Source organism: Typha latifolia, chromosome 12, assembly GCF_019914945.1.
Source record: "Typha latifolia isolate L0001 chromosome 12, TyphaL0001v2, whole genome shotgun sequence".
NCBI lineage: Eukaryota > Viridiplantae > Streptophyta > Magnoliopsida > Poales > Typhaceae > Typha > Typha latifolia.
Genome location: NC_133097.1, coordinates 8270710 through 8297029, shown reverse-complemented (window position 1 = coordinate 8297029; position 26320 = coordinate 8270710). Strand labels below are relative to the sequence as shown.

Genomic DNA, 26320 nt, shown 5'->3' with positions numbered 1-26320 from the left:
GATGATGATAACGTTAACTCCAGAGCAAGTTATATCTTGACTGATGCTACTACTGCCTTTTATAAGAGCTAACGAAGTATTGCAAGTTTGCCTTAAATCCTTTGGCGGGAAATGTCCACCTCTATTGCCGTCCATAACCCCACCGACTTCCTATCCCCGCCTCCCACTCTCCCCTCCACTTCCTTCTCCTCTTCCTCCTCCTCCTCCACTTCCAGTCTAAAACACCTCATCATCCAAAAATGCCACTCCCTCCGCTCTCTAAAGCTCGTCCACTCCCGCCTCCTCCGCCTCAACCTCATCTCCGACTCCTTCCTCCTCAACCTCCTCCTCCGCTCCTCCTTCGCCTCTTCCCATCCCTCTTACTCCCTCCTCCTCTTCCTCTCCATCCCCCAACCCAACCTCTTCCACTACAATACTGCCCTCCGAGGCCTTGTCGCTGCCGACCGGTTCCCCGATGCCGTCCGCCTCTTCTCCTCTATGCGTCTCGCCGGACTATCCCCCGATAACTTCACCTTTCCCTTCGTCCTCAAGGCCTGCGCTCGCCTCCTCGACCTCCATACCGGTCTAAGGATCCATACCCATATCTTGAAATCCGGGTTCGATTCTGACATCTTTGTAAAGACCAGTCTAGTGTGTTTGTACGCGAAATGTTGCTTTCTAGATGACGCCCAGAAACTGTTCGACGAAATGCCGGTGAGGAATGTCGTTTCTTGGACTGCGATCATTAGTGGGTATATTGAGGGTGGGAGGTTGGAAGAGTCGTTGGGGATGTTTAAAAGGGCGTTGGAGATGGATTTAAGGCCGGATACCTTTACAATCGTTAGGGTCTTGACTGCCTGCTCTCAGTCGGGGAACTTGAGGACGGGAGAGTGGGTGCATCGATATGTTGAGGAGAAGGGAATGGGTAGGAATGTTTTTGTGGCTACTTCACTCATGGATATGTATACTAAATGTGGAAAAATGGAGCGTGCACGGAGTGTCTTTGACGGGATGGTTGAGAAGGATGTCGTGTCCTGGAGTGCAATGATTGGTGGGTATGCTTCGAATGGGTTCCCAAGAGAGGCTCTTGAATTATTCTTCCAAATGCAGAAGGCTAATTTGAGACCAGATTGCTATGCAATGGTTGGAGTTCTTTCTTCTTGTGCTAGATTAGGAGCTCTAGAATTGGGCCGTCAGGTGAGCTGTTTGATGGATATGGATGATTTCCTTACAAACACTGTGTTGGGGACAGCCCTGATTGATATGTACACCAAATGTGGAAGCACTGCTCAGGGATGGGCAGTGTTTCAGAGAATGAGAGAAATGGACATCATAGCTTGGAATGCGATGATCTCTGGGCTTGCCATGACTGGTCATGGGAAGGTCTCGTTTGGGCTTTTCGGTCAGATTGAGAAGAAGGGTATCAGGCCAAATGATAACACTTTCATCGGCCTTCTCTGTAGTTGCACTCATACAGGTCTTGTGGAGGACGGGCGGCGATATTTTGATTACATGACTCGTGTATACTCCATAAGCCCTAGAATTGAGCACTATGGTTGTATGGTTGATCTTCTAGGTCGTGCTGGATTATTGGAAGAGGCTCACCAGTGGATTAAAGAGATGCCAGTTGAAGCCAATGCAGTTGTTTGGGGAGCTTTATTGAGTGGTTGCAAGATACATAGGGACACTAGAATGGCTGAGCATGTGCTGAAGCAGCTCATTCAGTTAGAGCCGCGAAATTCTGGGAATTATGTTCTTCTATCAAATATATATGCTACAAGTGGTAGATGGGATGATGCAGCTAAACTAAGAATAGACATGAAGGAAAAGGGAATTGAAAAGACTCCTGGTTGCAGCTGGGTGGAGCAGAAAGGTGTAGTTCATGAGTTCCGTGTAGGGGACAAGTCCCATCCCCTTACTGAACAAATCTATGCAAAGCTTGATGAGTTGGGCAAGCAATTAAAGGCTTTGGGATTTATGCCAACTACAGATGTAGTGTTGTTTGACATAGAAGAGGAAGAGAAGGAGCATTCTCTTGAACATCACAATGAGAAGTTGGCCATTGCTTTCTGCCTCATCACTACTGAACCAGAAGAGACAATTCGTGTGGTTAAAAACCTTCGGATTTGTAGTGACTGCCACACAGCCATTAAGCTCATTTCAAAGATTACGCATCGGGAGATTATAGTGAGAGACAATAATCGGTTTCACTGTTTTAGAGATGGTTCCTGCTCGTGTAACGATTATTGGTGAAACAAAGTGTAACTTAACCTTACCTAATAAGTTATTGCATTTGGAAGCAATATTTTTGCTACCAAGTAAATTCTGCATTGCCCAAGTCACATTTATTTCTTAGTGACATGATGGATAAGTTGGTTGTTAAGCATGCAATGACAGAGAACACCAATTTGCTATGTGATTACTACTTGTTCCCTTATGTGATATTATGTGCTAGTATGCTATATTTGTTTAACGTCTGAAAATTCCCAGTAGGAATGAGTTATTGGTAGAACACTTTGCTTAAGTACATATTTTATTATTGTTTAGCCTCATATCTTAACCCTAATGACCTACTTTCTTGTTCTTGTACTCAGACTCGAGTATCAACATATAATTCTTTACGGGAGACCAATTTCTTTTCACAGGAAGGAAATTTTTTTTTTCTTTAACTAATTTTATTGATGAATGTCCTTTCCTAGCATGTGAAGCTTTTCTTATATTATTCCTCACGAATATTGTCCAGCTTCATTGTAAGGGCAGTCGATTCTCACGGTCAGCATCAACCTCAGAAAGAAGAGATAGAGATCTCATTCTGGAGTTCATTCGACACAGGCATAACAAGTACAGCTAGCGATATTGATTCGTAACCAGAGGTACTGATCAGGACAAGATTGGTTTCTACAGCTAGCGATATCAAAGGAATAAGGTGCAGAACAAGCAGCTCTTGGTTTGCTAGCTGGCCAAGCTCTGTAGAGTGCATAGGAGCATCCTTCTGTATGATTTTCAAAACTTTGGAGCTAAAAGCATAGGAAGCCAAACAACTCCAAGACATCAATGAGATGCTTTACGAGTAAGAGCCACTGAAGGAATTATTGAATGATTATTCTTATTCTGCTGTCTGTTTCAGATTGCAACTGAAGATGATATAAGAAAATTTTTAGGAATCAATGATGAGAGCCAGTTTAAAGAAGGATTCCTCTTATTAGGCTGTGCACTGGTATATCTTTTAAGTGTGTGAACTGTCTGACTTTGTGACACCCGGGGAGTAAGTGGGTAATACTTTTTTCCAAGGAAGTAAAGTAGCACTCCCCTGCAACCAAGAAAGGAATCTACTTGTCATTATAAGTGCTAACCGGTGAACAGGAACACCATCTCTCTTTCCAAGTTCCAACTAAGAAGCCACGCTTCCAAATCTACACCACTCCAATGGCTGTAAGTTCCTGATACTCAGATAAATATATTTGATGGTTTTCTTGTTGCTACACAAATAATTCAGAAAAAATGTGCTAGTTCTCTCAAGGTCTAAACCATCATAGCGGAAAGCCAAGGAGGAGAAATTTAAAGATGAAACTAGTTTGGGTTTTTTACCTTTTTTTACTCTTTTTTTTTCTTCTTCTTTTCCTGATGTTGAAAAACTACAGTTGAAATTCAAATCTTGGTATTTAATTAAGTTATCGCTTTTCCCTATAATGAGAAGCATTTAGCTGATATCTGATGTAGCTACAGGTCGTGGAGTTGAAGGTGGGAATGCACTGTGAGAAGTGCATCAAAGCAATCAAGAAAGCTATCAAGAAAATTGACGGTAATTTTGCTGACAGTACAGTGGTATCTTTTCTCTGTGGTTGATGCTGAAGATAGAAGTTCTGTAACACATTACCACATGATAGATTATGAGATGCCTTACTTTGTTTTGTAAGGCATAAATTAGCTTGAAATATGCTTTCCACCTCTAGAATTGATGACTAAAGTCACTGCATTTTGTAACTTTGATCAGATATGGAGACTTACCAGCTAGATACAGAGCAGAACAAGGTTACAGTGACAGGCAATGTTACAACTGAAGAAGTAATGAAGGTCCTTCAAAAGATAGGAAAGAGTGCTACTTCTTGGGGTGAAGAATAAATATTCATTGCAGCATGTAGAGACAATTGATTAACATTCTGGAGATATTTAGTCATCAGATGATTGGGAGTACCCCCTTTCTATATGGCACACTTTTTATTCTGCTATTATTTTGTAATTTTTGCTTCATGCCTTCATGGAACACAATGCATACACTTTGCTGATGTGTTAAATACTGGGAATATGATCTAATGCGGTTGTTCTAATCCTGCCATTTGATGTTGGGAGATTATATTTCCCGGTTACAAATTTGATGCCAAGTTGAATCTAGAAATATGAGTCCAAGTAAATGGAAACGAACTCCCTTCAATGACTATTGGTTTAATTCAACGAATATGTTCTTCAGAGCTGCGTCCTGTGCCAGTTTGTAACAACTGCAGGTCAATTACCACTTCTCTAATTGTGCAGGTGATGCCTTCGATTAGAATAAGTTTACTTCATTTAGATTGCTAAGGATAACATAGACTCTTATATCTATTTCTTAAATATTAATTTCAAAGTTATCGAGGACAATACGCTTCTAAGAAACTTCTTAGAACATTAAAAAGCCTCTAAATGTTAACGTTTAAGTAACTGTGTCCGGTTTTAGATCGGCCATTGTTTTTCGGGCACTTGCAATATTTTTTATGCTTAGATAAACACTTAGAAGATATGAAAGAGTTTTTGACCAAATTAGGCCTCTCAGTTTTTTCTATGCGTCTTAGTCCAATTTGAAACTTAAAAACGAATTTAAGTGATTTTTGTCGCATTAGATTCAGGCATTCAGCCCAGCAAAATTATTGAATGGAACAATGACTTTTAGATATAAATTTTATTTTTAATTTAGCGACTATAAAAATTTTAAAATTATATGAATAAATTATTAAGTTAAAAAAATTCATATAAATTATTTTTTAATTCAGCAACTTATATTTAAAAGCCGATCTTTACCTTCAGTTCTGTGATTCCATTGAAAGAAAAGTATTTAAAAGTCAATAGGAAATTAAATTTTAGATAAGTCAATTTTTTGGATTAGCCACATATATATATTTAAAAATCGATGTTCGGTTCAAGTTGAATTAAATATGGCGCAATAAAATTCATCTATATTCGTATTTAAATTTATATCTCAATTAGACGCTTACAAAAAATAATGAGACGATAAAAAACTCGGTATAAAATGGATGAATGTGATAGGTTATTATTATCTTCTTTTTAATTTGTTTCCGGGTACCAATTTGTTCTGACTCTGTACGGTTGGCGTGACAACTAGTTTTACTTTTAAAATACATAGTCGACTCCACCCCCTACCATTTATTAATCCCCCCCCCCCCCCCCCCTCCTTTTCAATCACTTCTATGAAAAATTATTCCATCATTAATAAAGAATATGCGATACCAACCCTGACTTTTGTCATGTTATACGATACTTAACCACTTAGTGCTATTGGTTAAGCTTTAGAGATGTTATTTTTAAAATTAGTTAACGGTAGACTTAAATCATACACATATAATCGTACTAATAAAAATTTACTAAATAATTAATAAAGATAATTATATTAATTAATCTTAGTTATTAAGCTTAAGTTGTGACCGACTTGCGTACCAAACCAGTGCAATAGCCTAAATAAGTAATAACAATAACGACAAATTGAGTGCCGTTTTAGTGGAACCTCCCCGGTCATCCTTACGCTCCCCTCCTATCAACATATTTGAATAACTAAATTAAACCCATGGCAAACAGACCCAAGAGAAGGCCCCACCTTTGACTACTGACCGTAGGTCCTTTTACTGGGTCTCTTTTCTAGGTGGTGGTGGTGGTGGTGGTGCTAAATCAACAGAAGAAGCCTTCCTGAGACGTGACCGGGCTCAATAGTGCGAATATTAAAGCCGATGACGCGCATAAGATTAGAATTTTCTTTTTCCCTTCGCTTTGAATCCTTTCCTTGTTTATCCGGGCCAGGTGAGTACTGGAGTACGCCGGAAGGGGTCCTTTCTAGTACGGTACTGCGCCTTTTTTTTATTCTATTTCTATCTCCCGTCATCTCTCTCACAATCTCACCCCCCTATCCATTTATTCTCCTTTCTTTTTATCAACAACAACAAAAAAAATTATTCCCCTTTTCAGATCTGGTCACCTCGCTGCTCCTGTAGCATTTGAAGTAAATAATTCAGATCTAATTAACCGTATAAATTAGATTCATATTATTTTAAGAGATAGAGAACCTAACTGTCTGTGATCAACTAAGTACCGATGTGAAATTGTGTCTAAATACATACGAGTTGACATATGACCTATTTTAATAGGAGAATTAATTAAATTTATCTAATCAAATATTTAAAAAGGTTAGTACTGTAGCTGATGGGATAGTGCTGTGTTAGTTTAAAATTTTTGAGTTTGAATTTCAATAGTATTAATATTTAGTAAGAAATTATAAATATTCTTTTAAAAAGAATAATATTATCGCAGTTGCCCTGGAGAGGAGGTAAGCTCACCTATAGTGATTGGGACACAGATTCTAACAAAGAAAAATAAAAAACACTAATCGGAATTGCCGTCGAGAGGGGAGGTAAGGTCACCTGAAGTGGTTCGGATACAGATTCCAGTGCATTATTATAATACTTTCTTCAGACCGCTCACAAAAGTAGTCTACGCTGCGGCGTCCACGAGTAATCGCTCGTACCTGTCCGCATTCGCGACCTGTCCTTCCTTCGCCGTATCTCCCTTCTCTTCTCTATTACCAATTTTAATCTCCCACTATCTTATCTTTCCCTTTCTACCCCTCCGCCTCCCCCCCTCCGTCCTTCCGTACCGTACCTTCACCTTATTATATTTTTACCAAATCATCCCCCGTACGCACTATTCCTCCTCCGAGTCATCAGGCATATTTCCGTCTTTAGAGCGAATTCTCGGCGCTCCCCTCGTTCTTGGAGTAACTGTCCATGGAGGTTATTTTCGTCATGTTCCCTTCCGCGCCTCTGTCTCTCTTATTTTAGCACCCCCAAGTTCTCTTGGTATCAGTTTATCTCCTTCTCGTTCCTCCATTAACGAACCTTAAAACCCTACCGCTGACGCTAAATCTAAGAGACCTTTGTCTTCTCTTCGGTTCCTCCGGAAATGGAAGAGGCCTGCGATCGCTGCACGGCGATCCCCGGCCGCGCGCCATTCGAAACCCTAACGCTGGATCTCTTCTCCAAGAAATCGAATCCCGTCCCTTGCTCGGCGACTCGATCCAAGAAGCGACCTCGATGCGTCGAGGAGTGGAGCTCCTTCGAGCCTCTCACGGAGGAGCTCCTCTCCTTGATCCTGGACAAGCTCGATTCTAATCCCTTCGACAAGAAGGCCTTCTCCCTCGTCTCCCGCTCCTTCTACGCCGCCGAGTCCCGCCACCGCCGGATGTTGAGGCCTCTGCGGTCTGATCTCATCCCCACCGTACTCTCTCGTTACCCTTCGGTGACTCATCTCGATTTCTCTCTCTGCCCACGCGTTGGCGACGGCTCCCTCGCCGCCGTCGCCGGGAGCCTCCGGTCATCGGTGCGATCCGTGGACCTCTCGCGGTCGAGATCTTTTTCGCACGTTGGGATCGAGAGCCTTGCCGTGAATTGTGCGGGGTTGGTGGAGATTAATCTATCGAATAGGACGGATCTGGACGATTTGGCGGCGGCAGCTATCGGGAAGGCGAGGAATCTTGAGAGACTGTGGCTGGCGAGGTGCAAGATGGTGACGGACTTGGGGCTCGGGTGCATCGCTGTCGGGTGTCCGAAGCTGAGGTTGCTCTGCTTGAGGTGGTGTCTCGGGTTGTCGGATCTGGGAGTTGGTTTGGTTGCCGTTAAGTGTAGAAATCTACAGAGCTTGGATCTCTCTTACATGATGGTATTTCTTTAAGTCAAGTCCTCTTTCTTTCCTTTTCAGATATTTGGAGAGGAAGAGCGAAATTTGTATGCTTGCTATGATCAAGTTTTTTTTTTTCTTTTGTTTTCGAAAATGTGTGTATTTTAAGCTTCTTATCTCATTTCATGAGCCTTATGGACCTTTGAAGCTTGCCTTCATGCTTACAGGATGCATTTTAGTCTAATTCTTGGGCTTTGTTTTAGCAAAGAATTACCAAATGTTTCTCTGCTTTCTATATATTTTATTTTCTGCAAATGACTTGCGTGTCTCTCCTTGCAGATCACAAAGAAATGCCTTCCTGCTATCTTTCAGCTGCAGTATCTTGAAGATTTAGCTTTAGTAGGATGCCTTGGTATCGATGACGAGGCCCTTTTGAGTCTTAAACAGGGATGCAAGTCACTGGAGGTAAGTAGCTAACTGATTGAGCCAACACTATTGCAGAACATTTTATCAACGCATAAGGAGAAACGCTTTTGTAGTTTGTACATATGGGGATTGCACTTCTTCGTTTTAAATCTCGTATACCGTTGTATGTGTGTACTTGATTTGATCCTTCTGTGTTGCCTAAAAGATCTCTTTTATGGTTATGCTGTTGCATCTTGATCCATTGCAATGTCTCACAAATTTTTGACAGAAATACGAAAGAAGAAAGGACAATGTGAGTATTAGAACATATGCAGTCATATAAGGTATCTCAGCGGCAAGCTTTTAGGAAGATAAAGGCTCCAATAGCCTTGTATATATTTGCACATCAAGCAGGTTAATTATTAGAACCACATATTGATTAAATACTATGTTCTAAAGATTGTCATGATACCATAATGGTTAAGTGACTGCATGTATGTGTCTTTGTTTTATTCGTAGATTCATTAAGTTAATAAATCTATGGTATTTCAGAATGGTAATGAGATGTTGCAAACCGCACTGGATGGAAAAAAAACAGCCTAATTGAATATTTTGGTTTTGATCTCTTTCTTATGTGTTACATCACTTTGATTCTTCAGTAATTGAAATTAATGTGGCAGTTTCCAATCAAGTTCACTAAGAGTCAATCCTAATCTTCTTCTTCTTCTTCTTTTCATGCAGGTGCTTGATCTGTCAAACCAACATGTCAGTCTTCTTGGATTATCTTCCATTTTAAGTAGAACCCCTGGTTTACGCCAACTAAGTTTAGCATATTATTCTTTGGTATGTCTACAGTCCAAGTATTTGCCAATTGGACATGAAGTTCAAGCTTTCCTGAACCATATTCCAAACTAATGTTGTCGCAGGTTACTCATTCTATGTCCAATGGCCTGAAGAATCTTTCAAATTTGCAATCCATTAAACTAGATGGTTGCCAGGTCACATCAGCAGGACTAAAATCCATTGGAAGTTCTTGTATATCTCTCAGAGAACTAAGCTTAAGCAAGTGCTCAGGGGTGACAGATGAAGGCCTTTCTTCCATTGTAAAGAAGCACAAGGACTTGGCGAAATTAGACATTACATGCTGTCGAAATATAACTGATGTGTCACTAGCTAGCATCACTAGCTCATGCACTTCCCTCACCTCTCTAAGGATGGAATCGTGCAGCCTGATTTCTACTGAGGGGTTTCGTCTGATTGGAAAGAGTTGTCATCTCTTGGAAGAAATAGACCTCACAGATAATGATTTGGATAATGAAGGTTAGTAGTCATTACTTAATACATTATCAGAATATTTATACTTTTCTACCGGATCTTAATTTCTCTTATATCTGCCTTATGCAGGACTGAAAGCTCTCTCTCATTGTCATAGACTTGCTAGTTTAAAAATTGGCATATGCTTGAAGATTAATGATGAAGGTCTTGTTCATGTGGGGAAGTCATGCCCAAAACTCCAAGAGCTGGATTTGTATAGGTTTGTGAATTTTGACATGCTGATTTTTTTTTCCTTCGTAACTCCTTGTTTTGCTGATGGAATCAATCTACTGAAACTGTAGATTGAAATATTAACTTTATGAAAAAAATTCTGGAAAGAGCCTCATGATCATTTCATGAGGTAGTTCTAGGAATAAAAGTTGAAGTCATTTCAATGATTACATTATAGAGCCTCATGATCTTCTTTTGTTCTAAGCATGTATAAATTTTGGTATTTTAATCAGAGGGAACTTCTGGATTGTGTGTAGACCATGCCTTTATGTGAACCATGGAATATGCTTGGTACTGGGTGAACCATTCCAATCCGTTATTGATTTTTTGTTATTAGCTCCTATTTCTGTATAACTGACAACAAATAATTAGGGTAAGGCTTGGTAGTAGTTGTTTTTGCTATTAACTCATATGTGGTTTAAAGTAGTTGTCCCGTGGTCTAATTGATGAGTTCTTTTTTCTCAGAACTGTTGGAATAACTGATAAAGGTGTTATAGAAGTAGCTCGAGGTTGCCCTATGTTACAAATGATTAATCTGGCATATTGTACGGGAATAACGAATGAGTCACTAATATCACTATCAAAATGCTCCAAGTTAAGCGATCTGGAGATTCGAGGTTGTCCTCAGGTCTCATCTTCTGGTATCTCGGCTATCTCTGTGGGATGCCGACAAATTACCAAGCTTGATATGAAAAAATGCTATTACATAAATGATGCTGCGATGCTTACTCTTGCACGCTTCTCGCAAAATCTCCGTCAGGTGCTTGTTAGATACTTCCTCTTTGGTAAAATGTTAGAGAGTACTGCAGTTATTATAATGGTCTGATTTGCCTCTCTGCAGATAAACTTGTCATACTGTTCAATAACAGATGTGGGTCTTCTGGCACTTGCTAGCATAAGCTGTCTACAGAACATGACAATTTTACATTTAGCAGGACTGACACCGAATGGCCTAGCAGCTTCTCTACTGGCATGTTCAGGTTTAACAAAAGTGAAGCTTCATTCATCATTTAAATCTTTCATTTCTCAGCTTCTTCTTCAACATGTTGAAGCTCGTGGCTGTTCATTTCAGTGGATTGATAAACCCTTCCAGGTATGTTTCATTTCCTTCAATGGAGATATTCTATTTGATGGATAGAGTATAGTGAGTTTTGTCCTGGTATGCTCCATTTGAGCAGTTCTCGAAGATTAGCCAAATTAGTCTATCCATCTGAGAAGAGTCAAAGGCAGTTATTGGCCATACATGAAAAGGAACTGAATAAAATTTTATAATAGTCCAAGCTAGTAACTATTCATTATAGGTTGATCTAATTTATAGTCTATAACAGGATGGTTGCTGGAGAGATAATAAGCAGCAGATATACTTCCATGTTGGTATGTATAGAATAAGCACTATCATGTAGAGAATGAAACAGATCTGCTACATAATGATTCTCAACAGAGATAATTATGTTGGGATGGATGCAGAACTTTATACAGCATTAGCTATCTCAAATGTTTCATATTAACAAATTAAGATGAGAAATATAAGAGGATGAACCAAGAACATATCCTTCACTAGCATTAGATTTTTTTTTTCCCGTCATCCTCATTACAATTTTTTGTTTCCACATTCAGACAGTGTCCCATATTAAACTGTAGAAAGGTAAGTATTGAAGACTAGTTAGGATTCCTCCACTTGTTTCTGTCAGCCTTTAGCTTGGAATTGGTCTGTATATCCCATTGTACCATGGAACTGGAAATGTTTTACTTGCATATCTTCAGTATTTTTTAACTTCCTACATGTCTGTAACTCGTGGAAACCAACAGGGTAGAGTATAACCATTGTGTGTCATGGTTATTTCACCGTAACAGTATATGTTTAGCTGGTTAAATATATTATGTAGAAGGATTGGCTAATAATATCTACTGTTGCAGGTTGAGCTCGAGCCAAATGAGCTTTGGAAACAGCAGTCGCAAGATCTATTTGTAGAATAAAACAGATTTGCAAAAAGATTTTGGGTGAATGTCTAGTGTAGCGATGGTGGAGTTCCCATCATCTGCTTCCTGCATGACTTCTGGATGTCAGAGAATGAGAAACCCCAGTTTTGTAGTCATTGGTTGGATAAACTAATAGCTGATGCTCCAGAGATACTTGTACTTTATCCTGTGGATGGAAATGCCCATAGCAAATACTCTAAAATTGATATATTCTTTCACTTAACCCGATGCCCAAATGGATTGGGTTCGTTTCATGGGATTATTTTCAGAATTGAGAATTTGTATACTACAGTGGCATGTAGATAGTGTATGTAATTCTTGGATTTGCTCATCTGACTTTGCCCTATCCGGATGTATTTCACATTAATTTCCGAATAATGAGTTGCCCAGTGGCTAGTCTGATGCTTTTATGAATGTTTGATAGAACAGCTGTTCCTGCTTGAGATGGGAGTAACAGATGGATTTGGTTTATCTGGACTTTAATAGTACATTCTCTTCTTTTGCTCTCAAGCTCTATAGATTTTTTTGTAATTTTGTAACAATCTGCCTTACCACAGGAATTTCTTAAAAAGCATTTCACTGATTTGAAGTTGCGTTACAATTTTCCTTTTATCTCGTAGTCTCTTTTGATTTACTGTGTTGCCTTCATGCTATCAGGAGGGTGTCATATGAGTACTGCCATGTTTTTCCTGTCCAGTTACGGCCAGGTACGGTCCACTTACAAGTAGGAGCCACTTCCCACGTCCTACGCACGTCGGCTTTATCATATATTCCTAAGGCAGGAATCTAAACTATCCAGTTCAAAAGTGGAGTTACATCTAGATTGGCACAAGTAGTTCTGACAGTTTGTGTACTCCCCCAAGTCGAATCCACTTGCAGTAGTTTGATATACACACCATTCAGACAAAAATATACTTGCATGATAACTATTTCAAACAACTCTAAAAGGATGCAGGAATCTGAGGTGGAAATGGTAAATTTATAATCCAGGAATAAACAACTGAGACCACGGGCAGCTGAAATCTAGGAACATATTATGTCAATTGGTAGCCTGGTTAAGAGACACATGTCAATCTTCCAAAGAGTTTATTTTATTTTTTTAAAAAGGAAGCAATTCACATGAAAAGATGCCATTCCCTTAACCAGACAACATGTGATTGGAGCTCAACTCATGATACCCCTCTCTGCATTACTCTAATTCTATGCACGACATGTTAGAATATAAAATATAACCTTGAATGTTTTGTATTACACATATGAAGAGGTACATGAGCTTGCATTATATGTACACTAAATAACTTACCCTTTTGTTTAATGCTAGCATTTATAGTTTCCGCGTGATATGCAATTATAGTTTTGCTGCCAGCTATTTGAAGTATTTATTTCCTTTAAGATATTGAGACAAAAATATTATACTATGTATCATCCACACTTCCTAGCTGTCTAAATAAAAGACTCAAACAAACTTATTATTATTATTATTAGTTTCCTTCGTGGGTACCTAAATATTCTGAAGAAAAGAACCCACTTTGCTTGTGAATGTTAATGTATAGTAATTCTATCATGATGACCCGACCCAACCCAAGAGTTCTAGTTTTGTAGAAAAATGTATACCCACAAGATTAGCTAATATTAGCTGTACCTAATAAATATAACCTCTTCCTGCTTTTATTCTAACGAGCTGATTTTGTGCAGCCCGACGGTAGGAATTTCCTGCAAGCAGAGGGTACTTGACAGTCTGTTGATTGAAGAGTTGTTCAAGAACAGGAAGATTTTAGAATCAGACAGATCTATTTGCTTCCAGTTTGCTTCAAATAAAATAGACAGATCTCATGGCGAAGAGCTTATTGTGAATCTTCTTGTTTCCTTCTCTTTCATTTGGAGTACATTTAATAACTCTAATTCATAGTGTACAACTACTAATCTCTATTAGCATTTGCTAATGTTCTGTTTACCTAACCAAGTATTTGTTAACTAAGTGTTAAGTTCCATAGATGCAATCTGACCAAGTCTACAAGTTTGGCTTGTTACCATTCATTGATTCGATGAGTTAAAACGTGAGAAAGAAATGATCATCTCTATTTTTAATTCTTGGAATATATGATAATGATACAACACACTTGATCACCAGAAAACAATCTAAAAGGGAGTTATCAAGTAGTCAATTGGTTAATTTTTGGAGAGAAAACAAGAAATGAAAATAACATTCCATGAAGCTCATCAAAATATAGTCATGACTCCTCTGATATGCTCTCCAGCTGCGGCGGCCGCCGGACTAGTTCTACCTGACCACTTCTCCGTCGCCGGTGTCTAGGCTTCTCCTCCTCCAATGTACTAATAACACTGCTACTACTTTGGTGGTGTTTCTTCTTACTGTCCTTCCTTTTCTTCTCTGGTAGTGATGATGCTGGAATTAAGAAGTATATATTACCCCTCTTGAGCTCTGCGTCTGGAGATATGATCATGATCTTCTTTTTGACTCCCTGAGAGCATGGCTTGCTAATCACATGATCAGGATTGGCTTCCAGGATCTTTGCAGCTGAAATTTGATTGCTGTATTCCTCTACATGGCCATTAAGATGGACTATTCTGATGACATCTAGTGCACCACAAGGAAGAACACAGGCTAAGCAACATCGGAGGCTATTGCCCATTTCTTCTTCTCTTCTCTTCTCTTCTCTTCTCTTCTACTCACCTCTACTCTTGGTGTTCTTGTGTGTGATTGGCATTGGCTATATAGGAAGTACAGCTCATACCGCCATAGAATAAGATGGAAGCTATGTGGCATTGATGATAAAAGAAAATTATCGACATTATTTCTATATGGTTGGGGTTGATCAGAAGTATTTAAGTGCCGCATTAAAATGTGGGTAGTTTGCTTTCAATCTTATCTAAGTATGATTTAAGGACAAAAGCTCCTCTATACTCATCTAATTAATACCTCTTACAAATAACGTCATTATTCTTTTCCTTTTGCATATTTATCTCTCTTAGTGTTTTCTGTTATTTTAACCGTGTATGAACACCCCGGAAAAAAGGAATTAAAAGGAAAGATTCAAGGATATACATACAAACAAATCCTTTATTTTAGACGTTTGCTTCGCTGGTTGGGGTTTTATGCTCACTTGGGCTGCTCCTAAGAGTGGAACAACTGATGTTGCCAAGATCTATTACTAGATAATTGTCAAGGATCATGCTGGTTTTGGGACTTTAATTTGTTTCATAATCCCATAAGATGCTTCTGGGAAATTTACTTTCTCAATCATTAGCAACATTGGAGGGCCTACTATCAATTACTATGAAGATTCTTACTATCCATACAACCTTTAGTTCCAATCATTTAGATAGTTATCTTCGCATTAACACTCAGTTTGAGTTGTTAGTACATATTTAGATAGTAGTTTAAGATAGCATTCCCATGGTATTTATTACATGCCCCAAAGTACAAAAGAGGTGCATATTTAATGTCACATTGTTCCATTGAAAGCAAAGCAAAAGCTTATCCAATATAAATAAAATTGTAATTCCTAAGCAGGCCTCCTAGATTTAGGCCCATCTTGGCTAATGGTGGCCTTCTGGTATGGGTGTAAACGAGCCGAGTTAGACCATGCTTGCTCGAGAGGTGGAAAAGCTTAGCTCAGCTCAATCTCGAGCTTGATTCGAGCTAGAAAAGCTCACCTAGGCTCGGCTCTAGCTCGATGAGGCTCGAGCTCTGTTTGACAGTTCGTGAGCTTAATGGGCTTATGTGGCTAGTGACTCAATTCAAAATCTAAGTGTTATATTAGGATAATCTACAACTAATTTTATTATATTGAGAGGGAATGATAGTTATAAAGGTATATCTATATTACCCAATTTCTGATATAGGACTAAACATCTAAAAGTCTTTTGGGTTAATAAGAATTGTTTTAACCAACTACGTTATTTGAACCGAGCTCGACCGAGCTAACTCTAGCTCGAATTGGATTGATTAACCTTTCAAGCTCAAAAATCTAGTTTGGCTCAGCTCAGCTCATTTAGAGCTTGAGCTCTTAACGAACCAAGCTCACTAGCCGAGTTAGAGAACTTTTTTAACAGCCCTACTTCTTGCTTAGTTCTTGCTCTCATAGTAGCCCAATTGCATCATTTCTATGCAAACTAATTGGATAAGTTTCATCAAATTTGGATCTTACCTTCCTCATGAAATGTATCTCCCTTAGGGGTGTCAAGCTTGACGAGCGACTTAGGTTTGGCTCGGCTGAAGCTCGAGTCCAGCTCGGCTCGGTCAGAGCTGAGCCGAGCCAGAGCCACTGATAGAGGCTTAAAATTAATATCGAGCCGAGCTTAAGCTGGAGTCGGCTCTCTCAGGCTCGGCTCAATAGGTTAGATTATGGGCGATAAGCCATAATACATTGAAAGTTTGAAACCCTAATCCCCAAATCTAATCCCACCCCACATCCCCTCAAGCTCGTCTCCTCAAGTTGCCGCCAACTCCTCCTCCTCCTTTGAGAAGACGCCAAGCCGTCGCAGACCCACGGCCACGGTGCCGCCTCGTCCTCTAAGCTCTGCCTCGCCTTCCTTCTCCAAGCAACCACCACGTCCTCCTCCTTTGAGGAGACGCCAAGTTGCCGCCATCTCCTCGAGCTATCGTGATGCCGCCTCTCTAGCTGCCACAAACCAGCGGTCACGGTGCAACTTCATCCTCTAAGCTTCGCCTCGCCCTCCTTCTCCAAGCAGCCGCCGCATCCTCCTCCTTCGAGAAGATGCCAAGCTGCCGCCATCTTCTCGAGCTGCCGTGGTGCCACCTTGTCAAGCTGCCACGGACCCACGGTGCCACCTCGTCCTCTAAGCTCCGCCTCGCCCTCCTTCACTTTAAATAAGTTGTGGCTCAGCTTGGGCTCGAATTGGCTCGGTCCAGCTCAAGCCAGCTCGGCAGGCTTGATAATAAACTCATTTTAGGCTCGAACTCGATCAGGCTCGGGCTCGATCAGGCTCGGCTCACCTCAACTCGAGCCGAGCCTAAGCCCAATAAAGAGGCTCGAATTTAATTTCGAGCTGAGCCTGAGCAGCAGCCAGCTCACTCAGGCTCGGCTCGTTTACAACCCTAATCTCCCTTAGTTGATGCTATTTAGATTTTTCCCAAAATTTACCAAAAATACCTTATGTTTTGTCTACAATATCATTTACACTCTATCATATCTATATAAAATGTCTCAAAAATATTCTATGTTAGTTTTCTTAAGGATCAATAATTATATATATGAGTTAAAGTAATTATAGATGGCATGGAATAATTTTTTCAGATTAAGATAAAATAGATAGAAAAGTAATTTAAGGTAGCAAAATATTTACTATTTTATTAACCATTGTTAGAATTCAAGATATTTTTAAGACATTAAAAATAAAATTCAGTTGTCAAATAATATACGATAGGTTTCCAATGATTATAAAACTAAAAGCGAATTTGACGATTTTTTTAAAATTTTATTTTTATTTCTATTACTTCAAATAGGGATAAGGAAATGTCACAGAAGTCAAGCCGTAATAAGGCAATTAATGCTTTCCTATCCCTCTCCAAAGTCCTTATCGAGTCTTCTTCCAAATTTTTTTCCCATCTCACGTCAATGAGAACATAAAAGAACTAGAGATGCATGAAGCATGCATCACGTAGGTCTTATGCTTCTTATTGACGCATAATAAATGAAAGCATCTATATATGTCTCTCCAAACACAAGAAAGCTGAGCTATATATGTGAAAGCTAACCGAATTCTACAGTATTTTTAACCATTTTAAAACCAATCACTTTAATTTGACTGCCAACTATATGACTTCAAAATGAGGACAGCCAAGAGTTGTGCTTAATTCTTAATTCATTAGACATGATTTGACAAATAAATAATGCCAACGACGGCTACTGGTCGAGTCCTACCAGTCTATTATAATAGTAATAGGTTTGATTCTTTACTGGAGCATTAGATATTCATAATTTGAATTTATTTTTTAAAAGAGTTGGTTTAGTTGTTTAATTATTTAGCATATAATTAGCTAAGCCTGGGCCTTTAACCACCTACGGTCCAAGCCCCTAAAAAAAGCACAAACTTTAAGGATCCAGTCACCTCCAGTAATTATACTACATTACTACACCTTTGTGTCGCTGTGTGCAGGACTGCAGGCAGATGTTACGGAGCGGGATATTTCGTATGTAGCTTACCGAGCGGAGAATCACACCGCCGTGCGTACTATTTGCGTGCAGCCAAATGTTACGTATTACGGGAAGAGAAGCAAATCTTTGGTATGTTGCAGCAAAGCACATTCACATTTGCACACTAAATTTTATTAAGCTTTGTTCTCATGAATCGATAAGGTTTTCGTCTATTTATTTTTCTAGTTGTTATCTTACATTTGTTGCCTACTGAGGCATTGATTTATCGTCAAGAATAGTATATTTTTTTAGAGTTAATTCTTTATCAATAAGATTAAGATCTTTAAGGGCATAATAGGAATGAAAGATATTATCGATTCAGTAGGTAATTTTTTTTAGATATATAATTTTACACATTATTTTTTGACAATTATATTATCTTAATATTTTATCAAGTAAAAAACATATATATCATTAACTGAGAGTAATATATATATATATCAAAATAAGGGTATTGATATATTTTATAATTAACTTGATAAAAATTTAATTATAGTTTATCTTTTTAATTATTTTTTATTATTTACATATATCTCGCATTAGTTTAAGATTGATTTAAATTAAATTTTAATATATAGAGATAGAGAATTATATTTAAATTAAAATTTATCTCCAAATAATTAAATTTAAATTATTTAATATTAAATAATATCTCCTATAATTAAAATTAAGGCATACTTATATTTAAGAGAGAAGTCTTAACGGAAGAAAAAAAATATGTAGAGCGCTTCTTCCATACCGTAAAGTTAATTGTTTATCAATTAATTTAATAAAAATTTAATGGTTAAGATCTTCAAAGGTATAATAAGAAAATTAGAAAGTTAGGCACATATAATTAAACCTTCTTAACTAATATATTATTTTTCTTACGTGGTTTTAGAACCGTTACTGGAAAATCGATACCGAATATGAAAATTAGCTATTATAACCATATTTTTTTAGATTGCTAAGTATCTTTGAGGTTTGCTGTATTGCTAGGTAGAGAAATTCTGATCGAAGAAACCATGTAACCAGTTCTGAGTGTTTCACAGGACTACCCCTCTCCCATTTATCGTATGTGAGAAATATTGAAGAAGGATTGCCCCTGTTTTTATTCAATTATATATACCGACCGGCATATGCATGGCATCTGCACGCCATGGCAAGCTGAACGCTGACTCATATGCATGGACTGGTGGCGGACAAGGGAGGACTCCCTTTCCTGCACAGGTATCAATGAGAGGCCATTTGATTATCGTGATTTCTCCTTAATATAATTCTTCATTTTGTGAAGGTTGCGATACGCATCAGGGAACAATGCCAGCCGCTTGCTGAGAACCAATTCAAAAAAAATCATAGAAGACAACTACTACACACCCTATCACTTCTGGTTTGAACTAGACCGTGCACAGACAAGAGCTCTAACTGCATTGTTTACTCCTTCACCTTCTCCACTAAGTATCAGATGGCCTCAGGATTGCCAGCCTCAAAAGGGAAGGCTGTTGGAAATCCAGAAGATGCAAACATGAAATCATGGAAGCCGAAAAAGGATATCAAGTCATCTATGAACATGATGAATGATAACAGATTTGCTTCACTTGGTTGGAGCACCAAAGAATACGACCACCATGGATCTGGTGCTTCTGGAGATGCAGATTGTGAAGATCCAGTCTCTGACTGGGAGGATTTAGCGAAGGATAATGTGCAGGTTGATCATGAAGATGCCAAAACCCGTTTGGTTGAGAAGAATCAAGGGATGATAGAGCACCAACGACCTGATGACAGGAGCTCACAATTTGACATGGAGAGACTGTTACTTAGGTTAAGGAAGTTGTCTTCTGATCGGCAGAGAATAAATCCATCTTCTAATGTCCGCATAAAAGAGGATGCGTTTCCATGTAGCACCAGGGAGGTGCATGAGGGCAATGGTCAAGTTTCAGGAGAGCTTTATACCAAGGATTGTGTAAATGACTACATATGTCCTTGTGCCCCTGGAGGAGTGCATGAGAGCGATAAACAGATCTTTGTGGAGCAGAATGTGATTGAGAAGGCATAGACTTCAAATGCATCTGATAGTATTAGTGGGAATGAAGAGGTAATTGAGCTTGCAGGTTGATCCCTGATTACTTTGACCTCTTGTGCTCAAGTTATTCGTACTCTCATCGTAAGTTATTCGTACTCTCTTGTGCTTGTTCGTTTCCTCTGATTTGAATACTAACTGATTTCTAACGCATTTTCATAGTTGGTGCAGGTCATCAAAAATTTGGAAGAACGAACTGCTAATATGGAGAAGAGTCAGGTTCTCTCTCTCTCTCTCTCTCTCTGTGAGAAAATTATAGGTTAGAAATTACTAGCTAATTTCTTAAATCTACATTTTTATGTTCTGTCTCTGCCAAATTTAGCTATGATTTCAGCTATATTGTCCTGGTTGGAAGAGCAGTTAATCAAATGCACGTCTCCATGATTTCAGCTATATTTTTATGTTCTGTCCTGTTCTCATGAATTCAGTTTGTTTCCATTGTCATGTTTTTGTTCCAGTTCACTTGTTCAATCATCTCTTATTTTTCTTGTGGGGTTTCACATGTGAAGATTACTATGACTTTCTAGAGAATTATTCTTCTTTTCTAATCTGAAATGCCTTGAAATACAGGTTGCAAATGAACTGGAAATTGAACAACTTACAGATGTAGTTAAAGAATCAGGCAGAAAAATCCTACAATTGAAGGACCATATATTTGATTGGAGGTTTTAATGGCTCGTCCTTGTTGTCAACATTGAATTCCTTTTCTCCCTCCTTGGACATATTAACACCTCTGAAATCGATGTGTTCTGGTAAGTCTTATACATCTGCTGTTGCATTAGATGGTAGGATATATGTTATTGGGGGAGGAGATGGTAGTTCATGGTGTAACACAGGTACGCATCCAGCTTTTCATGTAAATTTGCAATTTAATTACCACCCTAGTGCCTGATTTCTACTTCTATGAAGTTGAATGCTATGACCAAAGGCATGATGATTGGACCTTATGTCCTCCCTTAATTCGTGAAAAAGGAAGTACAGCCGGAGTTACCTTAAACGGAAAAATATATGTAATTGGTGGGGGAGATGGAAATGATTGCTTCTCGGAGGTGGAGATGCTCGATCCTGCTCTTGGAAGGTGGATAAAGAGTCAAACAATGCTTCAGAAGGTATGGTATAGATATCCTCTTGTTTTACTTGCTCTTATTATGGACACAAAATTCAGTTCCATCTACCATTTTTCATTTTTTCTGTTAAACTTTATTTTGTTAATTGGTGAACATGCACAGCATATAAAGTAGTATAGGGAATCTCTTGTTATGTTTATAAAAAGAAGGAACCCTCTTGGATAGAGTTAGTACTGATTTTTCTGTGATTCTTCTTGACATTATTGGTAACACTACCAATTTAGCATCTGTTTGTAAATGCCATTGGTTTATCACTGCATAATATCACTCTTATCATATAAACAATGAGAAAATGGTTCATTTGACTGCCTATCTTGTGAAAAGATGAGGAAAATCCAACTATGATGTTCCAACTGGAGATCCTAAGTAGTATAAAACAATCACCTTCCGCCAAGAAGTAGTAAGAAAGAAGCAACAGTATCAAGGAAAATAGAAATAAAATATAATGCTATTCTGTATATCTTGTTTGTAACTCCGCCTACTTTAAGTTCCAGCACATAACCTTTCAAATTTATGACCTACCATCCAATAATCAAACTTTGGAAGTTTTCTTATTTAATTTCATTTTGGTCTTTCAGCGTTTCAATCTAGCCGGTGCAGAACTGAATGGCGCAGTTTATGCAGTTGGAGGATTTGATGGTAACAATTATTTGAGGTAACATCCACTATTCATGAATATTTGTTAGTTTAGGTTTTGAACATTTTAACATGTAGTCCTGCAGAGAACTCTTTTACGTATTGTATCTGTTGGACGGTTTGCTTTTTATTTATCTTCTAATGAAAATAGACAGGCATAAGATTACTTACTTACTGCCATTATATTTTCTCATTTTCTGGTTTTCCTTTGGATCACATATATATGCTTATTTTTATTCTATTATAAACCAAGATAAATTTATGAGTGCATTTTTGAAAGTTGAGATAGTAAAAGCTGTTGAATCTTGTTGTTATACATATGAAACCTTCTAGTATAGCTCTTTCATCAAAATTTAGAAAATTATTTCTCATGAAAAGTCTAGCTATAGCCTACATTCGACTTGAAACCATTGTTATTATGAATTTCAGCATATATGACAATGTATAAGCTGAGAAACTAGAGAAATGTTTCTTTTTTATGTTGAATTCTTTTGCATTTATTGAAGTCCATGTCTTTTTTTTTTCCCCTTACTTTTAGCTGGGTATGTTCTTAAAGTACCTTTCAACACTGTGCGGAAAAGTACTGTCATTCCAATATCTGATTATAAAAATTGAAAGCTTAAGTTCATTCCTCAAATTTTTGGAGGATTAAAACTCACTAAGATTTGATTAAATCCTAGCTCTACTGAAAGACTTGATCCTCGGGAACCTTACTGGATGAAGCTTCCAAGCATGAATACAAGCAGGGGTTGTCACTCACTGGCAGTGCTGAATGAGAAGCTGTAAGTTTTGTCACTGCCATGTGGTCTTTTATCACTTTGCATTAAAAAGAAATGTTCTTGTTCAGATACACAGTTGGTGGCTATGATACAAAATTATTGGTCCCAAGCGTCGAAGTTTACGATCCCCGTATAGGAGGATCCTGGGTGATGTCTGAGCCCATGAGCCTCAGGAGAGGTTACGCTGCTGCAGTCGTGTGATCGGTGGAGTTACGTTACGGAGGACCACGCCATTGTGGACATTGTGTGTGTGAGACATCCACGGATCCTTTATTCCTGCTCTTCTCATGCGAACTCATTTACTTATTGACATGACTCTTCTTCAATGCAATGGCTGCAGATGGAGTATTACGAAGAAGAACGCGGTTGGGTTAAAAATTTGGCCTGAAGTCCATTGGCAAGAGATGCTATTGTTCAGCCATTGTGCTGTAAACATTGGGATTTTAGTGACTTTGATTCAATAGTTGTTCATATGTGCTGATGTCCATAGATGGTCAGATAGTGTGAAATAGCTAAAACGCTAAAATGATTCGTACTTTGCTCTTGTTGCATTATATCTTAAAATCTTCAAATATGGAACTTGTGGTATGTGTATATCTACAATTTAAGTTAATAGGGAGATTATAGGTTAAATTAAGCGAAATCTATGCTCATCTTAATCAAATAATAAGTGTACATCTAATATGGAAAGAGAAATAGGTAGCTATAGCCTTTAGTTTTAGATGGGGACATACAAGAAATAAAATATTTATAGAGGGGTGGATATGGAAAAAGACCGACCTCAAAAGGAAACCCTTGCTACTTTGCGAGTCGTTCCCTCCGTCCTCTTTAGGTCGCTCCCTTCTCATTCCCTTCCAGAGATATTTGGAAGATTTACTAATCCTATAGGAGATCTCCTATCGGAGCTGCCATGGACGAAGAGAACACGGGGCCTTTCCGCCGGACGTCAAGCCGGACGAAGAAGATGGCCACCAAGATGGTCGCGGCCCTCGCCAGCACCGATAACCGCACCCAGGTGGAATCCTTCTCCCTCTTTCCTGGTCTCTCGTAAAATCTTTCTTTTTTTCTGGGTAATTGGTGGAGATAATGATGAGAATTTCCGCTTAAGAACGGGTCGGAGTGTGTAATATTATGAAACAAGATGATTGTAGCATTAATGCTTCCTGGAAGGACCAACCTGGGTGGTAAAAATTGAAATACATTGGTCTAGTAGTGTTTGCCTTCTTAGAGAAAATTTATCGTGCTTTGATGGGTTCTGGAGTAGTTTTTCTCTCTTTAAAACTGCAATTTTGGGCGGGGGATTCTGATGCTAGTTTGGTTCTTGTTACCCTCTTGGTATCAAAGGCAGCAATTGCACGTCTTGAGGCCCTAGAGAATGACAATGCGGGTGCAGAAGTAGTCGATATGAATGAAGATGATGATGCCTCTCTTGATGATGAAGACCAAGGTATGGTCAAGTTCTTTTTTATTTGGTTAAATATTTACATATCTCTGTTTAATTATACTGCAATTTTGGTTATCTTGCTGTAGTTAGATGGTTTTGAAGCTTGTGGGTAGAAATGAGTTATGGAAATAAGTTAATAAATCTTAGGGAGATGTGATTTGTACATCTCATGTAGTTGATGGCAGTAACTACCGAATCATGAGATGGTTAACTTAAAATGGGATATTACTTGCACAAATTTATTTGTCCTCTCTTCTCATGAAATATGTCAAGTATATGTCAGGCTATTAAAATAATCGAGCCAACTTGATGTTCAGATGCTAAGGCTGAAGGCTCGATTAAGCTTGGCTCATTATTAAGCGGAGTCCAGCTTGATCAATTGAGTCAGGCTCGAATCCAATTTCAAGCCAAGCTTGATCATGAGCCAGCTCGGTCAAGCTTGGCTCAATTAATAATTTAATAGTTAATATTATATGATATATAATATAGATAATTAATAGGAACATTTATATCAAGATCTAAAGGCTCATAATATTAGTCCCTAGGGTTTTTGTAATCTCTATATTTTTGTAGTTCCAAGTTTTTTGCATATAGATTGTTGAATCAAACTTAGTTCAAGCTTCGTTCAGGCCTAAATGAAACTTGATCCCGGCTTGATTTAGACTTGAATTGGATATGCTTGAATCTGCTTATTGATCAGCTTGTTTAGGCTCAGGTTAAAATTGGCTAAAATTGTAAGTGTATCAATTCAACCTTGATTCTGAGAATAGGTCTGAAATTTCTGAAAATAGACTTGAAATTAATTTCAAAATAAGCTTGGTCAAAGCTCGGCTCAATTATACCCCAAATTGAAAGGTCCAAGTTTCAGACTGATTTTTTTCTACAACTAATTAAATCCAAATGATTGAGTGCCTAATCATCACCTTCCATTAACAAAGTCATTTCATCCTTGGTCTGAGTCACTGGGATATGGGACTGTAGGAAAAAAAAATTCAGGGGAACTGTAATGGGATCAAATTATATTTCACATATTCTTGTGTGAATGTCTCGCTTCAGGGTGTAGATTTAATATGCTTAGTGATACTCTTCTGTTTCTGTGACTATTCTCATTCTATACTTATTATAGTTAAGCTTTTACCGAAGAAGATTTCTTCTGCTGATTTCCTTGCTCATTTACTTGCTTAACTCTTCATTCCTACAAATCTAACCCCATCTTACGACTTGACTTCCCTCATAGACCATGTAAATACCATCTGTCATTACATAGTTAATGGCAAACTCCTATCTCTTTTTCTTTCTGCTCTAAAATATATAAACCTCACATTCTGTTCCTGTTAACCTTTCCTAATAACCTCTTGAAAGAAGGTGCTTTCATGCTCACCAGTCCAAAGGAGAAAGTACTTTGAGTCTGCTAGGCCCATTGTTGCCCATTTTCAGATAAACTGCTCTTGAAATGGCTGATAAAATAAGCTTGAATGGCAAAACTGCAACTCCATGATCTTTTGCTGATAGAACATCTAGATCTCTTGTTCCCATTTGAGATAGATATTTTTGTTGCTTCCAGACAGTTTGTTAACTTCACACCAGTACATTGACATCTTTTGAAACAGATCAAGGTTCGTTAAGACATACTAAATAGGTAAATGTTTGCAGTGTACATTCAAAAGAAGCAGTCGAAGAATATGAAGCGCAAGACCAGGCAGGGAAGGGCACTGGAGAATGCAAAGAAGGCACCCAGGACGTTCATGGAAGTGTTACAGGAGGTAGGCAGAAAGAGAACAAATATGGTAATCAATAAGTTGGGTAGGTCTAAAACATGTCTTTAGTGACATTTGCGCAACTTGCTCTCATGATTATGACAGGCAAATCTAGAGTCCTTGCCGCCCCATGTCCCTACCTACCTGAAGGCTGCTGTTGGCCCACCGAGCACCAGATCTCGACGCCATTTTTGCACGGTTTGTGGTGACAGTGCCAATTACACGTGTGTGAGATGCGGAATGCGGTTTTGTTCGTGTCGCTGTCAGGTTATACATAATGACACACGTTGTCTTAAGTTTGTAGCTTGATTTTCCGCCAACCATAGTTTCGAGTTGTATAGACTGACCGATATAGCTTAGGCTTGGATAAGGGAGGTTTGTCTAAAACCGAATCATTTTGATGATGGTTTATTCTTCTATACCAAAATTATATAATCTAAGAAAGATTTATGGAATTATACTTCGAGTATATATTTTATCATATTGGCTTTCAAA

General features: G+C 38.5%; 4 protein-coding genes and 1 pseudogene across 5 annotated transcripts; all 5 read left to right on the top strand.

The window, feature by feature from the left end:
* The first annotated feature begins 39 nt into the window (after window positions 1-39).
* LOC140798748 (putative pentatricopeptide repeat-containing protein At3g08820) lies at window positions 40-2302 on the top strand. The gene has a single exon (XM_073152774.1). It carries the CDS (start codon window positions 112-114, stop codon window positions 2230-2232), a length of 2121 nt encoding a protein of 706 aa, XP_073008875.1. The 5' UTR covers window positions 40-111; the 3' UTR covers window positions 2233-2302.
* Window positions 2303-2645: 343 nt separating this feature from the next.
* Window positions 2646-4310, top strand: LOC140798752 (heavy metal-associated isoprenylated plant protein 45). Of its 2 annotated transcripts, none has more exons than XM_073152781.1 (3): window positions 2646-3411; window positions 3706-3781; window positions 3974-4310. In XM_073152781.1, the coding sequence occupies exons 1-3, from the start codon at window positions 3406-3408 to the stop codon at window positions 4099-4101; spliced, it is 210 nt and encodes a 69-aa protein (XP_073008882.1). In that variant the 5' UTR covers window positions 2646-3405; the 3' UTR covers window positions 4102-4310. The 2 variants fall into 2 exon arrangements, with proteins under 2 accessions (XP_073008882.1, XP_073008881.1); XM_073152780.1 differs by lacking the exon at window positions 2646-3411 and adding an exon at window positions 3472-3552.
* A 2732-nt stretch (window positions 4311-7042) lies between these two features.
* On the top strand, window positions 7043-12255 carry LOC140799429 (F-box/LRR-repeat protein 3-like). Its single transcript, XM_073153773.1, has 8 exons — window positions 7043-7953; window positions 8251-8376; window positions 9058-9159; window positions 9243-9636; window positions 9721-9850; window positions 10327-10621; window positions 10703-10954; window positions 11779-12255. The coding sequence occupies exons 1-8, from the start codon at window positions 7198-7200 to the stop codon at window positions 11836-11838; spliced, it is 2115 nt and encodes a 704-aa protein (XP_073009874.1). The 5' UTR covers window positions 7043-7197; the 3' UTR covers window positions 11839-12255.
* A 5087-nt stretch (window positions 12256-17342) lies between these two features.
* On the top strand, window positions 17343-23056 carry LOC140799002 (uncharacterized; annotated as a pseudogene).
* A 372-nt stretch (window positions 23057-23428) lies between these two features.
* LOC140798854 (SWR1 complex subunit 6) lies at window positions 23429-26294 on the top strand. Its single transcript, XM_073152939.1, has 4 exons — window positions 23429-23639; window positions 23969-24071; window positions 25722-25831; window positions 25931-26294. Exons 1-4 carry the CDS (start codon window positions 23535-23537, stop codon window positions 26132-26134), a joined length of 522 nt encoding a protein of 173 aa, XP_073009040.1. The 5' UTR covers window positions 23429-23534; the 3' UTR covers window positions 26135-26294.
* The last annotated feature ends 26 nt before the right edge of the window (window positions 26295-26320 follow it).

Excerpts from the sequence above, each read along its gene's own strand:
- LOC140798752 (XM_073152780.1), top strand. Across the intron at positions 3,782-3,973 it reads AGCTATCAAGAAAATTGACG|ATATGGAGACTTACCAGCTA; the intron begins GTAATTTTGCTG and ends AACTTTGATCAG.
- LOC140799429 (XM_073153773.1), top strand. The coding sequence starts at position 7,198 with ATGGAAGAGGCCTGCGATCGCTGCACGGCGATCCCCGGCCGCGCGCCA. Across the intron at positions 9,637-9,720 it reads TAATGATTTGGATAATGAAG|GACTGAAAGCTCTCTCTCAT; the intron begins GTTAGTAGTCAT and ends TGCCTTATGCAG. Across the intron at positions 10,955-11,778 it reads GGATTGATAAACCCTTCCAG|GTTGAGCTCGAGCCAAATGA; the intron begins GTATGTTTCATT and ends CTACTGTTGCAG.
- LOC140798748 (XM_073152774.1), top strand. The coding sequence starts at position 112 with ATGTCCACCTCTATTGCCGTCCATAACCCCACCGACTTCCTATCCCCG.
- LOC140798854 (XM_073152939.1), top strand. The coding sequence starts at position 23,535 with ATGGACGAAGAGAACACGGGGCCTTTCCGCCGGACGTCAAGCCGGACG. Across the intron at positions 23,640-23,968 it reads GCACCGATAACCGCACCCAG|GCAGCAATTGCACGTCTTGA; the intron begins GTGGAATCCTTC and ends TTGGTATCAAAG. Across the intron at positions 25,832-25,930 it reads TCATGGAAGTGTTACAGGAG|GCAAATCTAGAGTCCTTGCC; the intron begins GTAGGCAGAAAG and ends TGATTATGACAG.